Below are 19,154 nucleotides of genomic sequence, written 5' to 3'. Positions count from 1 at the left end.
TCGCACTCTTCCGCTCCTCATACTCAGACACAGGGCTGCCTCAGGTCTCGGCTGTTCACTTAAGGTCTCAGCAAAAACTGTCCCCTTCTTAGCCGGACCCTCTCTGTGACCTCTGCCTCAGGTAGGCCGCGGCCTCTCCTAACTCCCCATCACTTCGTTCTGTGTCATCGTCTCTTTTAATGATAATACTGTTACTCCTGGAAATTATCTTGACCACGTGCCTGTTTCGTGTTTATTGTTGATGGAGTTCCGGGACACGAGACCCCAATAGGGCACCATGGTGTGGTGAGTATTTTAAGCTGAAGGAGTTTGGGCAAATGGCAGATGTAGGAAGGTCCCTCTGACCTTCCCCTGCCCTTCTGCTCTGACGCTCGCTCATGGGATAGATGCCTCCCTCTACCCAAAGGAAACGAGCATCCGTATCTCCACCATGAGAGAATATCGAGAATAATCCCGCAAACAGGCCTCGCGGGGTCCCCCCAGGTCACCGCACTTAGCTCAAATTCTTTGCCTTCATATCTTTCCACGACTCTCAGCTCTTGATCAATAGCATAAAGACACTCAGGTTTAACCATTTCTCCAGGTCTCCATTTCCTTATAAAGGCTCCGGTGTCACGTTAAAGCTATGTTAAAGAAGTTAGTATGTTTTACTCCTTTTAATCTGTCAATTATTTTTCAGACCCAGCCAGGGACCCTAAGATTAGGGTTGAGGAAAAAACCTTTTTCTCCCCTACGCTATCTTTTTCCCCACAAAAGGTGGGTCCTTGTTTCTTGCTGTAAACCAACACCTAAAATAATGCCTACTGGTAACTGGGTCTCTCTCTCTCTCTCTCTCTCTCTCTCTCTCTCTCTCTCTCTCTCTCTCTTTCTCTTTCTCTCTTGTCGGTATGAATGAATGAACAAATGTGTGCAAATGATACAGAAGACGAAGTGCCCAGCCAGTGCAGGGGGAAGGGGTGGAGGGGGAGGTGAGGGATGACACAAATGTTCTCAAGAATCTCGAGGCCCACTGAAAAGGAAAACACGTAGATGGCAGTAGGCTGTTGGTTCCTAAGAAGGAAGAGATGGCCCCCAGCAGCAGGAAATCAAGGCTGGTCTGGAGTAGGAGGCTGCATTTAAGCTGAAAGATGAAAAGACGGGCATTTTGGTATGTTCTGTTTCATTCAGTGTTCTCTCTGCCCTGCTTTGTTAGCCAGACTTGGCATCTGACTGCCGAACCGTCTTCTCTAATGTTGGTGCTGTAGTTGGTATTGAATGTTTCTCTTGTTCTGTGATGATTTGGGGTTGGAGTCACTTGATCATTTGCAGGTAAGGGCACTTCTGGGCAAAAAGAAAAATGCACGTTTATGCATGAAACAAAGTAAACCAGATTTTAGAGAATGAATTAGTTTAACTGAAATAAAATGTTCCATGTTATTGCTTTGGTAATTGAGACTATCTTAGCATTAGCATACAAATTAGCCCGTAGACCTAGGCAAATAAAGATGCTAATAAAATGTAAGGATCCCCAAGATCATTAATACAGAATTTGGTTAGGCTTTTAATGTTAGATGACGTTACATCTATCATTTCCACCACAGTCCAGGTAAATCTGAGCATTTTCTAAGCCAGTGAAAGATTTTTTGTGCATCAGAATTTTTTAAAAATCCAAGAGGATTTTATAATAATCCGTGGGAATAAAAACCGGAGACCTGTTCTGTATAGGAGGCAAATATTTGTTTTATCTGTCCACTCCGCTTCTCCCCCATCCCCTGCCGCCTACATACTTGAGAATGACGTTATCGAAATAATGCAGGTTTGAGTTGCAGTTACAAGAGATCCAGGCTTCCATGAAAAGAAGCTTGTGAACATGGAACACTTCAGTGAAAGGTAACATGTCTCCCGGTGCCTGCCTCGCTCTGACAGAGCCGGGTACCGTTCCAGGGCGTTACCCACATAGCCTCCGGTGTGATGAGGGCCCCAACCTTGCCGGCTGCACAAGCTCCATCACCATCCCAGGCCACGCTAGTTGTCCGGAGGAGCCACTGAGCATGGGCCATTTGAGAAAAATTGGAAATCTATACTGGCATCGATTAACTCTCATTAGGACCACTTGGCGCAATATTATAAAACAAACCACACTTCCCACCTGGCGCCTCCCTCCCCGACCCTGGTTAGAAGTCAGTCCATGCTGAGCACGTGTATTTGTGGAGGACACTGTGGGTGATCGCTCACCTGAAAGCCAATCTCCCCTCCCCACGTTTGCTACGAGCCCGCCTCGTTTCCTTCACGTCTTGTGTAGCCATGTGCTGTATGAGATGCTGGGTCCTCTTCCGCTCAGAGGGTGGAATTGGATAAGGGTCTTCACTACCGTTTGCGTCTTTGGTTTAGGAAAGGACATTTGGGCAAGTCTGGCTGAGGGGCTGGAGGGGAGGTCCTGCTGGGGGGCGTGGTGGGAAGGTTTCCTCGATTTATGGGAAGAAAATGAGGCAAGGAGACACTCCCTTCGCCTCTTTCAGTTCGGACACTTCTGTGATACTTACGTTTCTGGGAGCCTTGCAGCCATCTTGGGGCCCAGCTCGTGGGAATGCACATCGATACATGTCTGTGTATCTCTGTAGATTAGGTGGCTAGAGGGAGCCCCAAGAAACCTTGGAGATCATTAGCCATAACTTATTAGGTTATGTTATTAGGTTACGCGCCATAGCAGAGATAGTTGCTTATAATGTGATTTTTTTAAAATTATGTAGTTATTTCCGGAACAGTATCCTACCAGAATCAATTCACTGGGGTGGACAGCTTATTTTCTAGTGTATTTAAAAAACTGAGCCCAAGCTTACAAAGATGGGTGCATTTAATACGTACAGAATTCTAAAGGTGATTAGCAATGCTGAGATCTTACTAGAGGCCCGATGCATGAAATTCGTGCAAGAGTAGGCCTTCCTTCCCCCGGCTGCCGGCACAGGCTTACCTCTGGCACCTGGGACCCGGGCTTCCCTCGCAGCCCGGCTTCGTCCAGAAGGTCATCCGGAAGGATGTCCGATCTAATTAGCATATTACACTTTTATTATTATAGAAGATATCTGAATAGCATGTTAAAGGTGTAGTAAATAACCTCATACTCTAAGCTTCTGTTAGTCGAATATTCTATTCCTTGTGGCCTAAGGTATCCTAATGGATACAATCTGGTCAGGAAAAGGTGTTTTCTCAGAGTTGCTGCAAAAATAGATGATGGGGAGATCATCACGATTTCATTCCAGAATCCGTCAGTGTAGGCAGTAGTTCAGAAAGAAATACTCCAGCTTTGTCTCAGATCTGGGTAAATCTGAGCAGCCCACGTAACTGTGCTAAGCGCCCCCCCCCCTTTATTTTTTATCTCCAGATGCAGTTTCCTCTTCTGTGTGTCTGACTGAGGTGAACTGCATCAAAAGGCTGTCTTGCCCTTTGGCTTCCGGTTGGATTTGGCCATCAGGATGTTCCAGCAAGAGCCTGGTGGAGGGCGGTGAGTGAGGTGTAAATCTCCCAGCTTCCTCCCTGGGTGATTCCATTGCTGGACAAAAGGTCACAGGCGTCTGTCAGGCTGCCCTCTCTGTGCCGAGTTTTCCTAACTGTTCCTTTCACCTTGTTTCTGCAGATCTGGGAGCTTGTGGCCCCAGGGTTCCACATTCCCTTGTGGTTTCCTACCCTGCCCACATCTTTGTCAAGTACCATTTGCTTCCTGCTAGGCGCTGACTGATACAAAGGTGTGAACAAAATCACTGCAGCTGTGGAAGCTGGGCCCAGTCTGCACAAGACGGGGGGGGGGGGCAGATTCTGTGGAATTACCTCAGGGCTTTCCCCAACCTCTAAAGCGGTAGTTCTCAACCTTGGCTGCACATTAGAATCACCTGGGAATCTTTTTTAAATCCTGATTTCTGGGCCTCATCCTCCGGAAATTGTTTCTTTGTGATGGGGTGGGGCCACAACATTAGTAACAAAGAAACAGAATTTCGGGAGGATGAGGCCCAGAAATCAGAATTTTAAAAAGATTCCCAGGTGATTCTAATGTGCAGCCAAGGTTGAGAACTACTGATCTAAAGGGAGGCAGGAGAGTACCTCCATGTCATGTGCAAAGGTGAAACAAGCTATCATAGGTCAGAGAAGACACTTTCCACCTGAGGACAAGAAATCAGAGAAGGCTTCCTGGAAGAGATGGCATTGGGGCTGAGGAGGATGGGATTTTTAAAAGCCAGAGATGAGTGTGAGTCGAACCAGGGAAGAGATGAGAGCTCCAGAAGAGTTTCTGGAAAGTAGTGGAAGGGACTTAAGATGCCCTTTATTCGATGTTAGTTCTCCCTCCACCTCGGTTACAGATGTGCAAGTTTGAAGCTGAGATCCGGCCAAGGTCAAACAGCAAGGCAGTAGCATGCCAGGACTCCGACCCAGGTCTGCTAGTTACTAGGCTAGTTCTTACTCCACCTTCTATCTCCACTCTACCCCAGCTCACCTCAGGCAGGTGGCTAACTTGTCAGTCTCTCCTAGACTGTGACCTTGAGAGCAGGGCTTCTGTTTTCCTTATCCTTGAACCCCAGTACCTGGCACACTTTCTGCCATAGAGTAATCCTTATCCTCAGCAGTAGCAACCAAATGGTTAAGAGGCATCCATGCCCCTCCCAGGCACTATGCCAGCGGTTCTCAACCTGTGGGTCGCGACCCCTTTGGGGGTCCAACGACCCTTTCACAGGGGTCGCCTGAGACCATCCGAAAACACATATATAACTACATATTGTTTACAGTAGCGAAATTACAGTTATGAAGTAGCAACGAAAATAATTTTATGGTTGGGGGTCACACAACATGAGGAACTGTGCTAAAGGGTCGTGGCATTAGGAAGGTTGAGAACCACTGCTATGCAGGTATTTTTTTTTTTTTTATTGCTTAAAGTATTACAAAGGGTATTACATATGTATCCATTTTATCCCCCCGCCCTAGACAGTCCCCTAGACAGTCTATGCAGGTATTTTATATGCACCTCATGTTATTTCTCCAACAACTTGGAGGGGTAGAATTATCTCCATTTTTCAGCTAAGGACGCTGCAGCTCAGAGAGGTGGTCTAATTGCCCGAGGGCACACAGCAGTGTGGCCCGGACTCTACCTTTTATCAAAGGGACTCCCTGCCTCAGTTGACTTTCAATAACATTCCTTAAAAGAAAGAACTAGCAAGAAACATTGCCTCAGTGTAAGGGATCGGCTGTAACAGGCCACCCTGGAGGCCCAGCCACCTCTGGCCGTGGACTCAGCCACGAGTCTCAGGTCCAAAGTGCAGCCTCGGGGCTCAGTGTCCCTCCTGCAGGCTCCGCCCCGACTCCGCCCGGCTCGCCAGCCACGCCTCCACCTCGGGGAGTGGGATCTCTCTTCCGATCCGAGTTCACCCCGGGCTCCAGCTGCTGCCCGAGGGCCTCTGGGCCCTGCAATCTGGAGCCGGTTCCCCTCCCCTACCCCTCCCTCTCGCCCTCCCTCACTCTTCAAACTTCTTTTTTCCACCCTCTTTAAACTTCAGTCATCCCAGTGCCCGCCTCCTTCACGCCAACCACCCAATCGTTGGCCCTCATTCGCGGAGAGGGCCCGCCCCCTGCCCGCCGGGGGCCAATCCTCCGCGCGCGTGTCGAGCGCTGGGGCGCAGTCCCGAGCGCCCGGCCAGTGACGGCAGCGCGCCGGGCGCCGCGGGCGGGGCGGGCAGGGCGGGCGGCGAGGGCGGGGGCAGGGACCGGGCGGCGGAGGAGCTTGCGGCGGGTTTGAAAGCGGCAGTTTCCTGGCAGCCGGGGCAGGCGTCGGTCTCCGCGCTTCGGCTCCGCAGCGGCCACCTTCGATCCGGGCGCCGGTCTATGGGGATCCTGCGCGTCCCCGACGGATTGTTCCCGCCCCGGCGCTTCCCCGCTGACCTCCCCGCCCCTCAGCCTCCGCCTTTCCCGCCGCTGGGGCGCAGAACCCCCGGGGCCGGCGGTCGCCTGTGACCCCGCCCGACACCCCTCCGGAGCCGCCTGGGGACCGTGCCCTCCTCCTCGCCGCGGTCTAGCCCGCGGGAGAGCCCGGCCAGCCCCGAGGAGCGCTGCCGGGAGGGGCGTCCGAGGGGGGCGTCTCGGGGCTTGGAGCGGCCGGGCCCCCCGCGGGCTGTGGTCCTCGGGGCGCCGGAGCGGCGAGGCCCCCCTCGCCGGGCTGCGCGGGCCGCCCGGGGCCCCCGCCGCCCGCGCGGGGTCTCCCCCATGGTGCAGCGGGGGTCGGGATGTCGAAGACGCTGAAGAAGAAGAAGCACTGGCTGAGCAAGGTGCAGGAGTGCGTGGTGTCCTGGGCCGGGCCCCCGGGCGACCTGGGCGTGGAGGTCCGCGGCGGCGCCGAGCGCGGCGAGTTCCCCTACCTGGGGCGGCTCCGCGACGAGCCCGGCGGGGGCACCTGCTGCGTCCTCTCGGGCAAGGCGCCCGGCCCCGGGGATGTGCTGCTGGAGGTGAACGGGACGCCTGTCAGCGGGCTCACCAACCGGGACACCCTGGCTGTCATCCGCCACTTCCGCGAGCCCATCCGTCTCAAGACCGTGAAGCCCGGTAGGCTGTCTGCTGTCTCTGTGGAGGGGAGGTCCGGGGGGTAGGGGGCGTCCTGGGAGTCTCAGACCTCCGGGGGTGCGGGACTCCCTGGCGCAGGGGAGGGCGGCTGCGGGCAAACTGAGCTCTCGCTCGGCCGGCCGGGCTGCTCCGGGAGCTGTCACGGGGCTGCGACCCGAAGCCGGGTGGCCTGCGTGGGGAGCAGAGTTTTGGACTCTGGAGGACGCCAGCCCTTTTCTGTCCTCCTTTGTGGCCGAGGTCCCCAGGATCGGAGCAGTGCCTTTGGCACAGTCTGACGCATTTTCCAGCAGGGAAACGGGTCTGGACTGTGGAGGGACTTGGCGCCAAGGTTACCACCACCCAGTGTCCCCGGGGGAGCTGAGCCGCTTGGGTGTCGCCTGCACCCCAGCAGCGCCCGGGGGCTGCCCGCCCGCCCAGGTGGTTCAGGTGTGTGGGCACCAATGGGGTCCAGCACATGACAGGCGACCGAGCGTGCCTGCAGCGAGCTGTTGCCTAGTCTGGGTTTCGAAGGAAGAAGACCTGGCTAGGTGCCTCGCTGAGTGAAATCCTGTGTCAGTCTTGGATTTTTACAGAATTTCATTGGAGGGGGTGGGTGAAAAGCCCCCTCCCCCCCGTCGCTCTGGTGTCTCTTTTGCTAGTAAAATCGGCTGCGAAACACGTTACGTTGTATGACATTTCTGGTCAGTTTCAAAGCCTGGCTCTGCCGGGGAGCGTCAAATCCGAACGTCTGCAACAGTCCTTACGCATTTGTAATTGACAAAGAGTTGGTCGGTGTCAGCATCGGTAGGGTGTAGTTCTGTTTTCTGAGATGTTTGTAGGAGAGAGAATGAAGACTACAACGTTATTAAAAATCAGACTGTTTTTGCTGAATGTGCCCGACTGCATACACAATGCATCAAAATAGAATGGGCTGCTTAATTGTGACTTGGGCTAGAAAAGGCAGTCCGTCCCTTACCGCAAAATGCTAGAAAATTCTGGAGGAAAATTTAACATGTTGTTTTCCTTATGTGCCCACCCCCCCTCCCCACTCCACCCCACCCCCCCTTCTTAGCAGCTCGGGAAATACTTCTTTAATAGTCCTTGAGCTTAATCGCAACTGATGGTTCATGGTGCATTATGCATATGTGCATATATTGTGGGTGTATGCATATACAGATACAGATGCACTCACATGTGTCTGCAACCTCAAACTAAGATTTTCTTCAAATGGTCTATTCCAGCATATTCATTTTAAGCTGACCAGTTTGTGTGAGGTTTTCTTTTTACTGATCAGTTTGTGTGAGGTTTTCTTTTTATTGCTGTTCATTTTAAAAAACTTTGGAAGACTTAAAACAAATTTTTCTGGATAGTTTTGTGAATTCAAAAATTCTTTCTTAACTCAAACTTTCGGAGCCATTATGTGGAGAGTAGAGGAAAGGCTTTGGGGCCATAATACAGCCGGTCAGGTTCTGTCTGGAATGTGCCAGATACTATATACCCAGCACTTCCTGATCTAAGTGCCATGTAGTTCAAGCCCTATGAGTCAGGGACTAATGAGAACATGGCCAGCATTGCTTTGTGTTTTGCTTTGATTAGTTGGGGCATAGGTGAGAGTATAACTTATTTTCAAAAATACTGTGAGAGTTGATTGGTTGAGGAAGAAGTTTATAGACTGGGGAGCGTATCTTTAATTAATATTAGTCTGGTCTGCATATTATACATTTTCCCAACCTTTATACCAAATTTAAGAAAATAATTCAAATTTAGAGTGTATTTAGTAGTATTATTTGTGGTGAGTAAACATTCTATACCCCAGAATGTAGTTGACAATTTGTAGAGCAATAACATTTTACTCTTGGCCTGGCCGGGTAGCTCAGTTGGTTAGAGCATCCTTCTGATGCACCAAGGTTGTGGGTTCGAATCCTGGTCAGGAATTCCTAAAGGGTATCACAGTGTGTCATCTAAGATTAATATTCTTGTTTCTAGGCAAGTTGTAATTACAAATTTTTTATCTCTTAAAAATAGTATTCTTAATTTCTTAATAGCCTCATGTTAAGCATTATGTTAAATGGCTTTCTTAAATGGCTTTGCTTAAACATTTATTATAAAGTAGAAAGGTTTTTGCAGGTGAAGCACACGACTTTAAATATTAGAAGAGGTTATTCATAGAACTTTGAGTGTGATTAAAAACCGGGTAAATATTACCTCCAGAGAAGATGAAGATTCCGTACTGTTGGGTTTAAATGAGAAAAGCAGGAAAATACAGAGGAAGGGTATTGAGGAAGGAACCTGGCCTGCACATTGTTTGTTTTTCTTCCTTTCTTCCAAGTTTGGGAGAGAAATGGATTTTTCAGTTCAATAAGTATTGAAAAGTGTATTTAGCACTCTGTTTCTCGTCTCTGTTAGTAACTCTCCGTTAAACTATATTCATAACATGTCATTTAGAAACCAGCACAATGCCAGAGTGAATGTAACCGTGCTGTAAGATGTAGTAATAGCGGGGCATGACCTCATACTGTCTTCTGACAAAGTCCATGGTGGAGGGATGAGCTGGGCGGTGGGGGTGAGCTGGGCGGTGGGGGTGAGCCGGGCGGTGGGGGTGAGCCGGGCGGTGGGGGTGAGCCGGGCAGTGGGGGTGAGCCGGGCGATGGGGGTGACCCGGGCGGTGGGGGTGAGCCGGGCGGTGGGGGTGAGCTAGGCCGTGGGGGTGAGCTGGGCGGTGGGGGTGAGCTGGGCGGTGGGGGTGAGCTGGGCCGTGGAGGTGAGCTGGGCGGTGGGGGTGAGCTGGGCGGTGGGGTGAGCCGGGCGGTGGGGGTGAGCTTGGCTGTGGAAGTGAGCTGAGCCGTGGGGGTGAGCTGGGCGGTGGGGTGAGCTGGGCGGTGGGGGTGAGCCGGGCGGTGGGGGTGAGCCGGGCGGTGGGGGTGAGCCGGGCGGTGGGGGTGAGCTTGGCTGTGGAAGTGAGCTGAGCCATGGGGGTGAGCTGGGTGGTGGGGTGAGCTGGGCCATGGGGGTGAGCTGGGCGGTGGGGGTGAACTGGGCGGTGGGGGTGAGCCGGGCGGTGGGGGTGAGCCGGGCGGTGGGGGTGAGCCGGGCGGTGGGGGTGAGCTTGGCTGTGGAAGTGAGCTGAGCCATGGGGGTGAGCTGGGTGGTGGGGTGAGCTGGGCGGTGGGGGTGAACTGGGCGGTGGGGGTGAGCCGGGCGGTGGGGGTGAGCCGGGCGGTGGGGGTGAGCTGGGTGGTGGGGTTGAGCTGGGCTGTGGAGGTGAGCCGAGTGGTGGGGGTGAGCTGGGTGGTGGGGTGAGCTTGGCTGTGGAAGTGAGCTGGGCCGTGGGGGTGAGCTGACTGATGGTAGTGAGTTGGGCCATGGGGATGAGCTGGCTGGTAGGGGTGAGCTGGACCGTGGAGATGAGCTGGACCGTGGGGGTGAGCTGGCTAGTGGGGGTGAGTGGGCCATGGGGGTGAGCCGGGCCGTGGGGGTGAGCCGGGCCGTGGGGGTGAGCTTGGCCGTGGGGGTGAGCTGGCTGATGGTAATGAGTTGGGCCATGGGGATGAGCTGGCTGGTAGGGGTGAGCTGGACCGTGGGGGTGAGTGGGCCATGGGGGTGAGCTGGGCCGTGGGGGTGAGCTGGGCTGCGGGGTAGGCTGCTGAGCGCTGATTCTTCCAGCTTGCTCCTTTTCATCTATTAAGAGGAGCCCAGCCAAAGCCACACCATCACCCGGATGACTTAGTGAAGGTTCTTTCCAGCAGTGACTGTCTAGCTTTGATTTGGGGTTTTGATTTTTTACTTTCCTTTGTTATAATCTTTAATGGAGCTTTGAAAGTAACTCTTTAAAATCTGGTTCCTAATTTGAGGCTTTTCCTGCGAGAGTTGGGGAATTTCTTACTGCATTGTTATTTAGTATCATTATTATTATAACTACCTAGCACTGGTACTTTCCTGCTTCTAGGAGAACCCTTAGTTCCACCTATTCTTGAACCAACTGGTCACCTGTTTCATAATTACAACCCTGTTGTTTATTTTTCTGCAAAGAAAAAAGTTTTCACTTGAACTTTGTGTTTTCCTGTAGTAAAGGAAGTTGAACTTTGGACTTCTGAAATTGTTTCATGATATAGTCCTGTGACCGCCCTTAGGTTCTTTGATTTCACTTCGGAGTATGCTTTTAAACAATTCCTACCCCTTCCTTAACTTTTGGGTCTTTTCGTGGTTGTTTTTGTTGAGTGGGTAATTTGGGACTTGTGGTGAGTTTTGTTTAGATGGTTGTAATATTTGAAGAAGGGAAGGGTGAGAGAAATTAGAGTTAATTGCTAGCCTCCTAGATTTGCAATCCAAACTTTTCTCCTTACCCTTTTTTAAGGAAAAGAAACTAGAGAGTGGGTGAGGCAGCCCTTGGGGAGAAAAATAGCATCAAACGTTGATTAACTTTGAAACTTTCCTGCTGACTCAAAATTTGGTAGCATTTTTTTTTTGGAGCGGGGGGCATCTAAAGTTAGTCTTAATAATCCAAGGTTCAGGTTCTGGGCTCCATTCATGGACACATGCAATTCATGAGTACTGGGCTTATTCCGTAGTGGCAGAACAAACACTTAACATTTGGCCCTTTCCATTTTCAGGTCGTTTTTACTTCATTCAGTTTAATGCTAACACTGATTTTCTTGGCACACTACTCAGTGTTCCCTGGGAAGTATAGGGTGTCCCCCCCCGAAAGGTATACACACACTTGGAATAATCATAGAGGCAGTGTTTGTTAAAATACATTTCATTTTCCAAGTTGAGCTTCCAGCTGTTAAACGTGTGTATACCTGTACTTTTTTGGGGGGCAACACCCTGTATAAACTGTTTTTCCTCTAAGATCCTGAGATGCCCTTTATGAAACCTCTTGCCCTGCCTGGTTTGGTGCATTGGTTAGAGCGCTGGCCCTTGGACTCAAGGGTTGCGGCACTGATTTGATTCTGATCGAGGGCACATACCTCGGTTGCAGGCTCGATCCCAGCCCTGGTTGGGGGTGTGTGCAGGAGGCAACCAATCTAGGTGTCTCTCGCACATCGATGTTTCTCTCTCTCTCCCCTTCCCTCCCACTCTCTTTAAAAAAAAAAAATGGAAAAAATATCCTCGGGTGAGAATTAACCAAAAACAAACAAAAAAATAACAAAACAACAAAACCCACCCCTCTATTACAGTAGACAAATTTCAGTGACTTCCTCCCCCTCCCCCTGGCCTCTAATTTATATAAACTGACGGTAAAGCAGATCTCCTGCATTTGTTCAGGTACCTGACTTACGAAGTCAGTGCATCATCTCAGGTGAACGGTTTCAGAGCATGGCTTTCCTCTCTAACCCTCCGGACTTTGTAGGGTTTGTGGGCCCTCAGTGTCTGGGGAGTGTGCCGTAGAATTCCATGCTTGTGAACCATTTCAGTCTCACCTGCCAGTTTCAAACTTCCAATTTCCAAGTCAATTCCAAGTGGTTTGAGAACGGATACATGTTTTGATAGCGAAGACTAGAACTGTGTCTCCTTTGCTTAATTGATCGCTTTTGTTTCTCGTCTAACATCCTGGGAGACAATGTCCTTGCAGTACTACAGTCTGGTAGAGAGAACGAACATCCTCCCTTACAACTGTTGCCAAGGGGAAGACCCTCAGGAGCTGGGGGGCTGGTGCTGTGAGGGACTTGGAGGAAGAGAGGCATATCCATCGCTCTCCTTGTCCTTGAACAAATATTATTCAGAATGTTGTTGTTTTTTAAATGCTTATTTTGCTTTATAAAGAGGACGTAAAAAGCTATATTGTTACTGGCTCACATTCATTCCCTCCTCATTTAGTGGAGCGTGCACCATGTGAGCCAGCACTGGCGATATAAAAAAATAAAATAAAAAGATGAGTCAGAAATAGTCTGTCTTCAAGAAGCTCACGGTTTGGTGGGAGCTTAATGATTCATTGGTAAGGAGTACCTGGATAAAAGGAGCACCATTTTATCTTGTGCACTTTATCCCAGTTCTTAAATAAAACTTCAGTTAAGCTTCATATGCCTGGCCCTTGTGGCTCAGTGGTTGAGCGTAGACCCATGGAGGTCATGGTTCGAATCCTATCAGGGCACATGCCTGGGTTATGGGCTCGGTCCCCAGTAGGGGGCATGCAGGAGGCAGCTGATTGATGATTCCCTCTCATCATTAATGTTTCCTCCCTCCCTCCCTCCCTCCCTCCCTCCCTCCCTCCCTCCCTCCCTCCCTCTCCCCCTTCCTCTCTGAAATCAGTTAAATAAAAAGTTTCACATGAAGTTTGGTGGAAGCTACATTAATGAGTTTGTTGCCCAGTATTCTGTTCTGAAAATGGTGTGTAGTTGCATCTTAGGATTTGGTGTTCTCAAGTCCTTACAAAAAGAGAGCAGTCAAATATAAACGAAATTACCTTTTGAAAAGCCCTTAAGTTTAAATTACCCCTAAGATATACTGTGTTTGATTTACAATGTTTTTAATGATATCACCTGTATTTTATACATTGGATTTATATTGTACCATTTTTGTTGAAAACCAGATGAAATCATTTGCTTACTTTAAAGAGATCTGTTGTTTGTTTGTTTGTTTGTTTTAAAGCCATCTGTTAATTCTAAGAAATGATTCTCATCTGGGCATGCGTAGTACATTTGTGGAAGTTACTTTTTTGTTTTACTGTGGTCCTTGCCACCTGCCCTTGTTTTCTGACTTGGCTGGTTGGGGAGGAAATGGTGAATAATTTTGAACTCGGCCTGGCTTTGAAAGATGGATACATTTTGGTTGAATGGAATTAAGATCAGCTCAGTGGTAAGTAAGAAGTGAAGGAGAGAAAAACGCCGGCAAAGAACCTGTAATATGGAAGGGTTTGCAGTCTGGCTCATCTCGGCAGTTTTGTGTGTGCATATAATTTTATTTTGTATAAAAGCACAAAATCCACTTCATGGAATAATTGGAAAGTAGAGGGAAAGCCATATTAATCGACCATATTAATAATTTACATGTGTAAGTAGTTCTATAAGTGTCTCCTATCGGCTTTTTTTTTTTTTTAAAGCTGGAGCTGGAAATGTTTTTTCTTCTGTAAATAATATTGGTAAGGTGCTTAATGCAGTTTCTACCTTCAACCGTATTCAACTTGTAATGTTTTCTGTATTTTAATTTACCCCATAATGTAGATGAAATACTACCATTAGCACTGTACCTTAAGGTTAACAGGCTTTCTTGGCTTGCTTCGGAAACCTAGCCAATTTTATGGGAAAACACCATTTGCTAGTCTAGTAAAAGGGAGCCGAAAATGTGTTTCCACATTGACCCTGCCTTCTCTTTTGTTATAGTCACAGTTGACTGACTGGTTATAGTCACAGTTGACTGACTTGCAGTGCAAAGGGTAGCTCATATATCTCCACTCCCCTAATCCCAGCCATTTTATTCTTAGGCAGCTGTTACAATGGTTCCCAGGGGACACCCCCCACCCCCAGGTCAGTTATACCAACATGGCCAGGGGGCATGGACTACATTTTGGGGACCATAATTTGACTTGTGACATATTGAAATACCTGGGGGGAAAAAAAGACTGTGGGCATAGATCATAAGATACTTCATTTCATTCACAGTTTACACTAGAGATACTGTTTTAGAGCCTCAATAAGAAATATAGAGGGTCCAACTTTTCTGCTATAATTTATATGGAGATTAGGGCTTCTAAACCTATTACAGAATGGGAAATGTAAAGAAATTTTGCTTCAGATTTAGTAATTACTATAAATTCTTTAAAAAAATTTTTAAATTGATTTTAGACAGACAGCAAAGGAGGGAGAGGGAGGAAGAGAGAGAGACATTGATTTGTTCCATTTACTTATATATTTTATTCATTGGTTGATTCTTATATATTTCCTGGCCGGGATGGGGGTGTGTTTGAGCCCACAATCTGGGCATATCAGATTATGCTCTAATGGTTAGAAACCAGTTGCGCTACCTGGCCAGGGCTTAATTACGATCTATTCCGTGTAGAGACTTCCCTTCTTGTCTTGGGCTTACAGTATGAACAGTGACTGATCTACGCATTAAAACTCGCAGGCCTCTTAGGCTCTGTGCTATTTTTTTTTTTTAATTTTTTTGGCAGAGAATTTTAAACACAGAACTACTTTTCTTGCTTGAGGAAGCTTGTGCGAGGCTAACCTGTATCTCATTGATCTGATGGGAATTACATGTGACTGGGAAATACGGGATTTTACTCTACATGAGGACATTTAAGAGAAATAGTCTTACTAAGGGAAAATACTCCAAAAGGAAGGCAAAAAGAAGTCTTTATTCACAAATGCTTTGTTTTGAACCTAATCAAATAGAATGAAGCGAAATTGGCTTTTCCCCTCTAATAAAATGACTTTAAAAAGCCACTTTAATGGAGGAGTCCAGACGATCTATTACTCTTTGGACGTGGTTATCCTGTTTACAGCAGGCACCTTGTGATATGTAGCTTACATCTCAGCAGGAAGGGCAAACAGTTCCTAACTCACAATCCAGTTTATGTACTTGGGAGGATCCTGTAGCAAGTGGCAGAAACTCTAGAGAGTAGTGTAGGCGGAGAAGGCGTTCATTGGCTCACATACATGAAAACGCAGGCACAGGACATGAGCAGCTCAATGCACATCCTCCGTTCACCTGACTCCCTTTTCCTCTGGGTTGGCTTCTTTTCTCGGTTTGTTCTCAGTGTAGCGGGGAAGGTGACTTTGAATCCAAGTCAGAGTTCTTATCTTTTTTTCTGGAATCCAGGGACTTGCATTGGCCCCGTGCCCAGCTCTGGGACCAATTGTGGAGAGAGGGCAGTGGGGCTTCATGATGGGCCAGGCCCGGTCCCATGTCCACGCCTGCAGCTGGCATGAAAAGCACAATGATGAATAACCGGACCAGAACCCCAGGAGAGAAGGGAGGGGTAGGCCCTTAAAAGATGGGATGCTGGGAGACAGTGCTAGAGGAATTGGCCTCTTGTAAAACACTTAATCTCTCTTATTTTGAAACCAACAGCAGTACATAGTTTCCATAAAACTATCATTTTTTTAAAGAACAGTTATTGGCCATAGGCCAAAACCGAGACACCGATTTTCCTAAAATATTATCTTTTTTGTTGTTACAGTTGTTGTTAAATCCTCATCCGAGGATATTTTCCCATTGATTTTTTTAAAAGAGAGTAAAGGGAGGGGGAGAGACAGAGAGAGAAACTTCGATGTGAGAGAGACACATCATTTGGCTGCCTCACACACCTGCCCTGACCAGGGCCAGGGATTAAGCCTGCAACCGAGGTACATGCCCCTGATCGTAATCAAACCTGAGGCCCTTCAGTCTACTGGCCTACCCTCTATGCATGGAGCCAAACCAACTGGAGCAGTGGTTCTCAACCTTCTGGCCCTTTAAATACAGTTCCTCATGTTGTGACCCAACCATAAAATTATTTTCGTGGCTACTTCATAATTGTAATGTTGCTCCTGTGATGAATCGGAATGTAAATATCTGATATGCAGGATGGTCTCAGGTGACCCCTGTGAAAGGGTCGTTCGATCGCCAAAGGGGCTGCGACCCACAGGTTGAGAACGGCTGAGCTGGAGCAATATTATCATTTTTGAAAACTTTAACTCTAAAAAATGGCTCTTATCTAAATGCTGTTTCTTAAAAAGAAATTGAGATGTTAATGATACCTTAACGTGCACAATTTAAAAGGGCTGCTTGTAGCTTTTCTTTGAATTTTTTTTTATGTCAAATATGATTCTCTAAATCAATGCTGCTTGTTCTTAGGTAGATAGGCTACTTGGGAGGACCATGTCATTATCTTTGAGAAAATGAGTATTAGTCTAGTTAGCGCAGTTTTTAAAATATATTTTATTGAATTTTTACAGAGAGGAAGGAGAGGGATAGAGAGTTAGAAACATCAATGAGTGAGAAGCATCGATCAGCTGCCTCCTGCACACCCCCGACTGGGGATGTGCCCGCAACCAAGGTACATGCCCTTGACTGGAATCGAACCTGGGCCCCTTGAGTCCGCAGGCCGACTCTCTATCCAGTGAGCCAAACCAGCTAGGGCAGTTAGCGCAGTTTTTTAAACGTAATACAAGGGTGGGCAAAAGTAGATTTACAGTTGCATTGTGACACTCTTTTGAGTTAATGAAGCTATTGCAATAACCATAACCTCCATGTCTTTTTCCATATGAACAACTGTAAACCTACTTTTGCCCACCCCTGAGTTGTACCATTTTGAAAGTGCAATTCTCAAGTCATTGCTTTCCAAGCTGTTTTGCTTTTAAAACAATGGCCTTTTAAAAATGTAACTGGAGACTGCATTATTATTGCATTATTTCTAAGGGCTGGTTCCCTAATGATAGCTTTTTACCCGTGATCTCATACAAGTTACACAGAAAGGAAGTACTTCACTGGCTATTAACGTTGAAACACTGCTTAAGTGTGTAATGTGGTATCTGTGTAATCATCAAACAGTTGTCTGGCAAGCATCGCAGGGTCACGTCTGACCACCTTTGTGAAGTTTTTTTCCTGCCTGCCCTGCATGGGGGCACAGAGGTACTTGGAGTGGAGGTGGAGGGCTGAAAGGGAGGGGGTACCCTGAATACCTTATCACACTACTAGAGGCTCAGTGAACGAATTTGTGCATGGGTGGGGCTGGCCACCCGCCCTGAGGGGGGCCAATTGGGGCTGGGCCGGTGGGGGGTAGGGGACGCGGGAGGTTGGCCGGCCAGACCCGCCCCTGATCGGGGTGGGGCTGGGCGGGGGGAGGGGCTGCAGTAGGTTGAGGGAGGCCCATGGGGGGCACCTCCTGATCAGACCGGTTGGCCACTGCCATGTGTGTCATAGCGAACTGGTTGTTCTGGTTGTTCCGTTGTTCCGGTTGCTTGGCTTTTATATATATAGACTTTTATATTCTACTTAATGTCTTCAGCTTTGGTGCCATAAAACAATTGTCATGTCAGCCTTCCGTTTGGGAATGGCGTGCACAGTAGCAGCTTTGCAGTTGTGCCTGGTAGTTGGGCCTTCCGAGAGTGTGACAGGCTGGTAGGTTATTGGTAAATGCACGTGTTGCACATAAAAATGAGCATCCATGAAACTGGGTGTGAGGTATCAATAAGAATCATCGGAGGGCCTGTGTATGTTTACACTGGGTTATGTTCCCTTGGGATTTCTTTAGCCCATCTGTGGAAAATCACCGTGTCTACTGCAGAAGCCTGCTAGGATCCGACTTCTCCAACATTAATTCCATAGATTGCCTAATTAAGCCGTGAAATCTGTTACAATAATACGAACGTCCTTCCCTCTGCTCACAGAACTGTGTTTTTACCCACCTCACTGTCTTTCGACAGAACACTGTCAAAACATTATTCATTTTAGCTAAGGATACTATTCACTGGTTTCGGTGTTTGATTTTTGTTGGAATGTACACGCTAATGAAAAAATTGAATTCCCTTTGAATAGGATTAGATTTGCTAACTAAAGCTCTCTCTCACATCGTGCTGTTGATGAGTGAAATGACACCTGCAACTCCCTTTGGTGGCAACTGTCAGTTGACAGCCTTGCTCTCAGTCTCATCGGACTATTCCGACTTGGGGACTTGTCATGGTAATACTGGCTGCCACCATGTACCAGGGTGTCATCCACCCACCTCGTTTGGTTTATAAGGACCTGCGTGTTGGCGCACATGTGTTGCCTGTAAAGAAATGGGTAGATTGTTACTCGCCATGCGCTGGGTCTTATCGCCTCCCTTTTACGCATGACAGAAGGGAGGCGTGCTTGGAAAGATGACACAACGCAGGTCACACAGACTCCCAGGGAGGACCGTGAGCTGCAGCAGTCCTCCCTCGCTTGCCAGAGAGCATTATTTCACCATGTCTGACAAATCCGTCTGACTTCCTCTTTCTCTATTAAAGTGAAAACCCCCACACTCCTGAATTGTTCGAGTGGGTGTCAAACCCGGTGACACACTGGGCAAGTGCCTAAAATAAAAGCTCCGTTGCTTGATTCTCTTTCTAAACGAAGTTTGTGGCAGTGCAGTGTCATCTGTACAGCTAAACTGCACAGTCAATCAGTTATTCCCAAGAATTACCAAGCATCACCGTTAGCATTAATTCTTGCTACCTTAGCGAGGCAGTATTTTCAGCGGTTTGGGTAGAATAGGCGCTCTTAGGAGACGCCTCCTTGTGAGATTCTCCTGTTTCCTGTCCGCTTGCTCTGCAATTCCCTCCCAGGAAGGTGTCGGTCAGCCCACTTACCTGGAGGCAGGAAGCCTTGAAAAAAACGCTCTGATGAACGGAGAGGCATGAATATGCGTTGGAGTTAAGACGTTTTCGTAAGTGTGTAGACCCTTGTCAAAGTACACGTTGCTGAAGCAGAACTTTGCCAAGCTGGGCAGGGAGGAACTCCTTGTGCTCGAGTGGATGGCTCCCGTTCCAGGCCTGAAGGGCCGCGGACGGCGGTTCTTTCGAAGAGGCACTGGAGCAGGTGCGGAGGATCGCCAGCTCTCATCCTTTAAGTGTTTGTGCTGTCGTGTTTTCCACGTGGGCTCAAAGTCAGTCAGCCGGTCACCTGGGAGGAACCAGAGCCATCCGTCCAATACCCCT

The 19,154-nt window shown here is 48.5% G+C and overlaps 1 protein-coding gene across 1 annotated transcript in view; it reads left to right on the top strand.

The window, feature by feature from the left end:
• Positions 1-5,737: 5,737 nt before the first annotated feature.
• The window catches only part of MAGI3 (membrane associated guanylate kinase, WW and PDZ domain containing 3), a 143,643-nt gene continuing 130,226 nt past the window's right edge, over positions 5,738-19,154 (top strand). The window contains exon 1 of the mRNA XM_059673614.1: positions 5,738-6,558. Coding sequence (XP_059529597.1) covers positions 6,243-6,558 — 316 coding nt within the window. The 5' untranslated portion in view covers positions 5,738-6,242. The remainder of the gene's footprint in view (positions 6,559-19,154) is intronic.

This window comes from Myotis daubentonii, chromosome 18 (genome assembly GCF_963259705.1).
Source record: "Myotis daubentonii chromosome 18, mMyoDau2.1, whole genome shotgun sequence".
In the NCBI taxonomy this organism is placed as follows: domain Eukaryota; kingdom Metazoa; phylum Chordata; class Mammalia; order Chiroptera; family Vespertilionidae; genus Myotis; species Myotis daubentonii.
The sequence above is the reverse complement of the archived record's forward strand: the minus strand, read 5'-3'. Positions and strand labels throughout refer to the sequence as shown.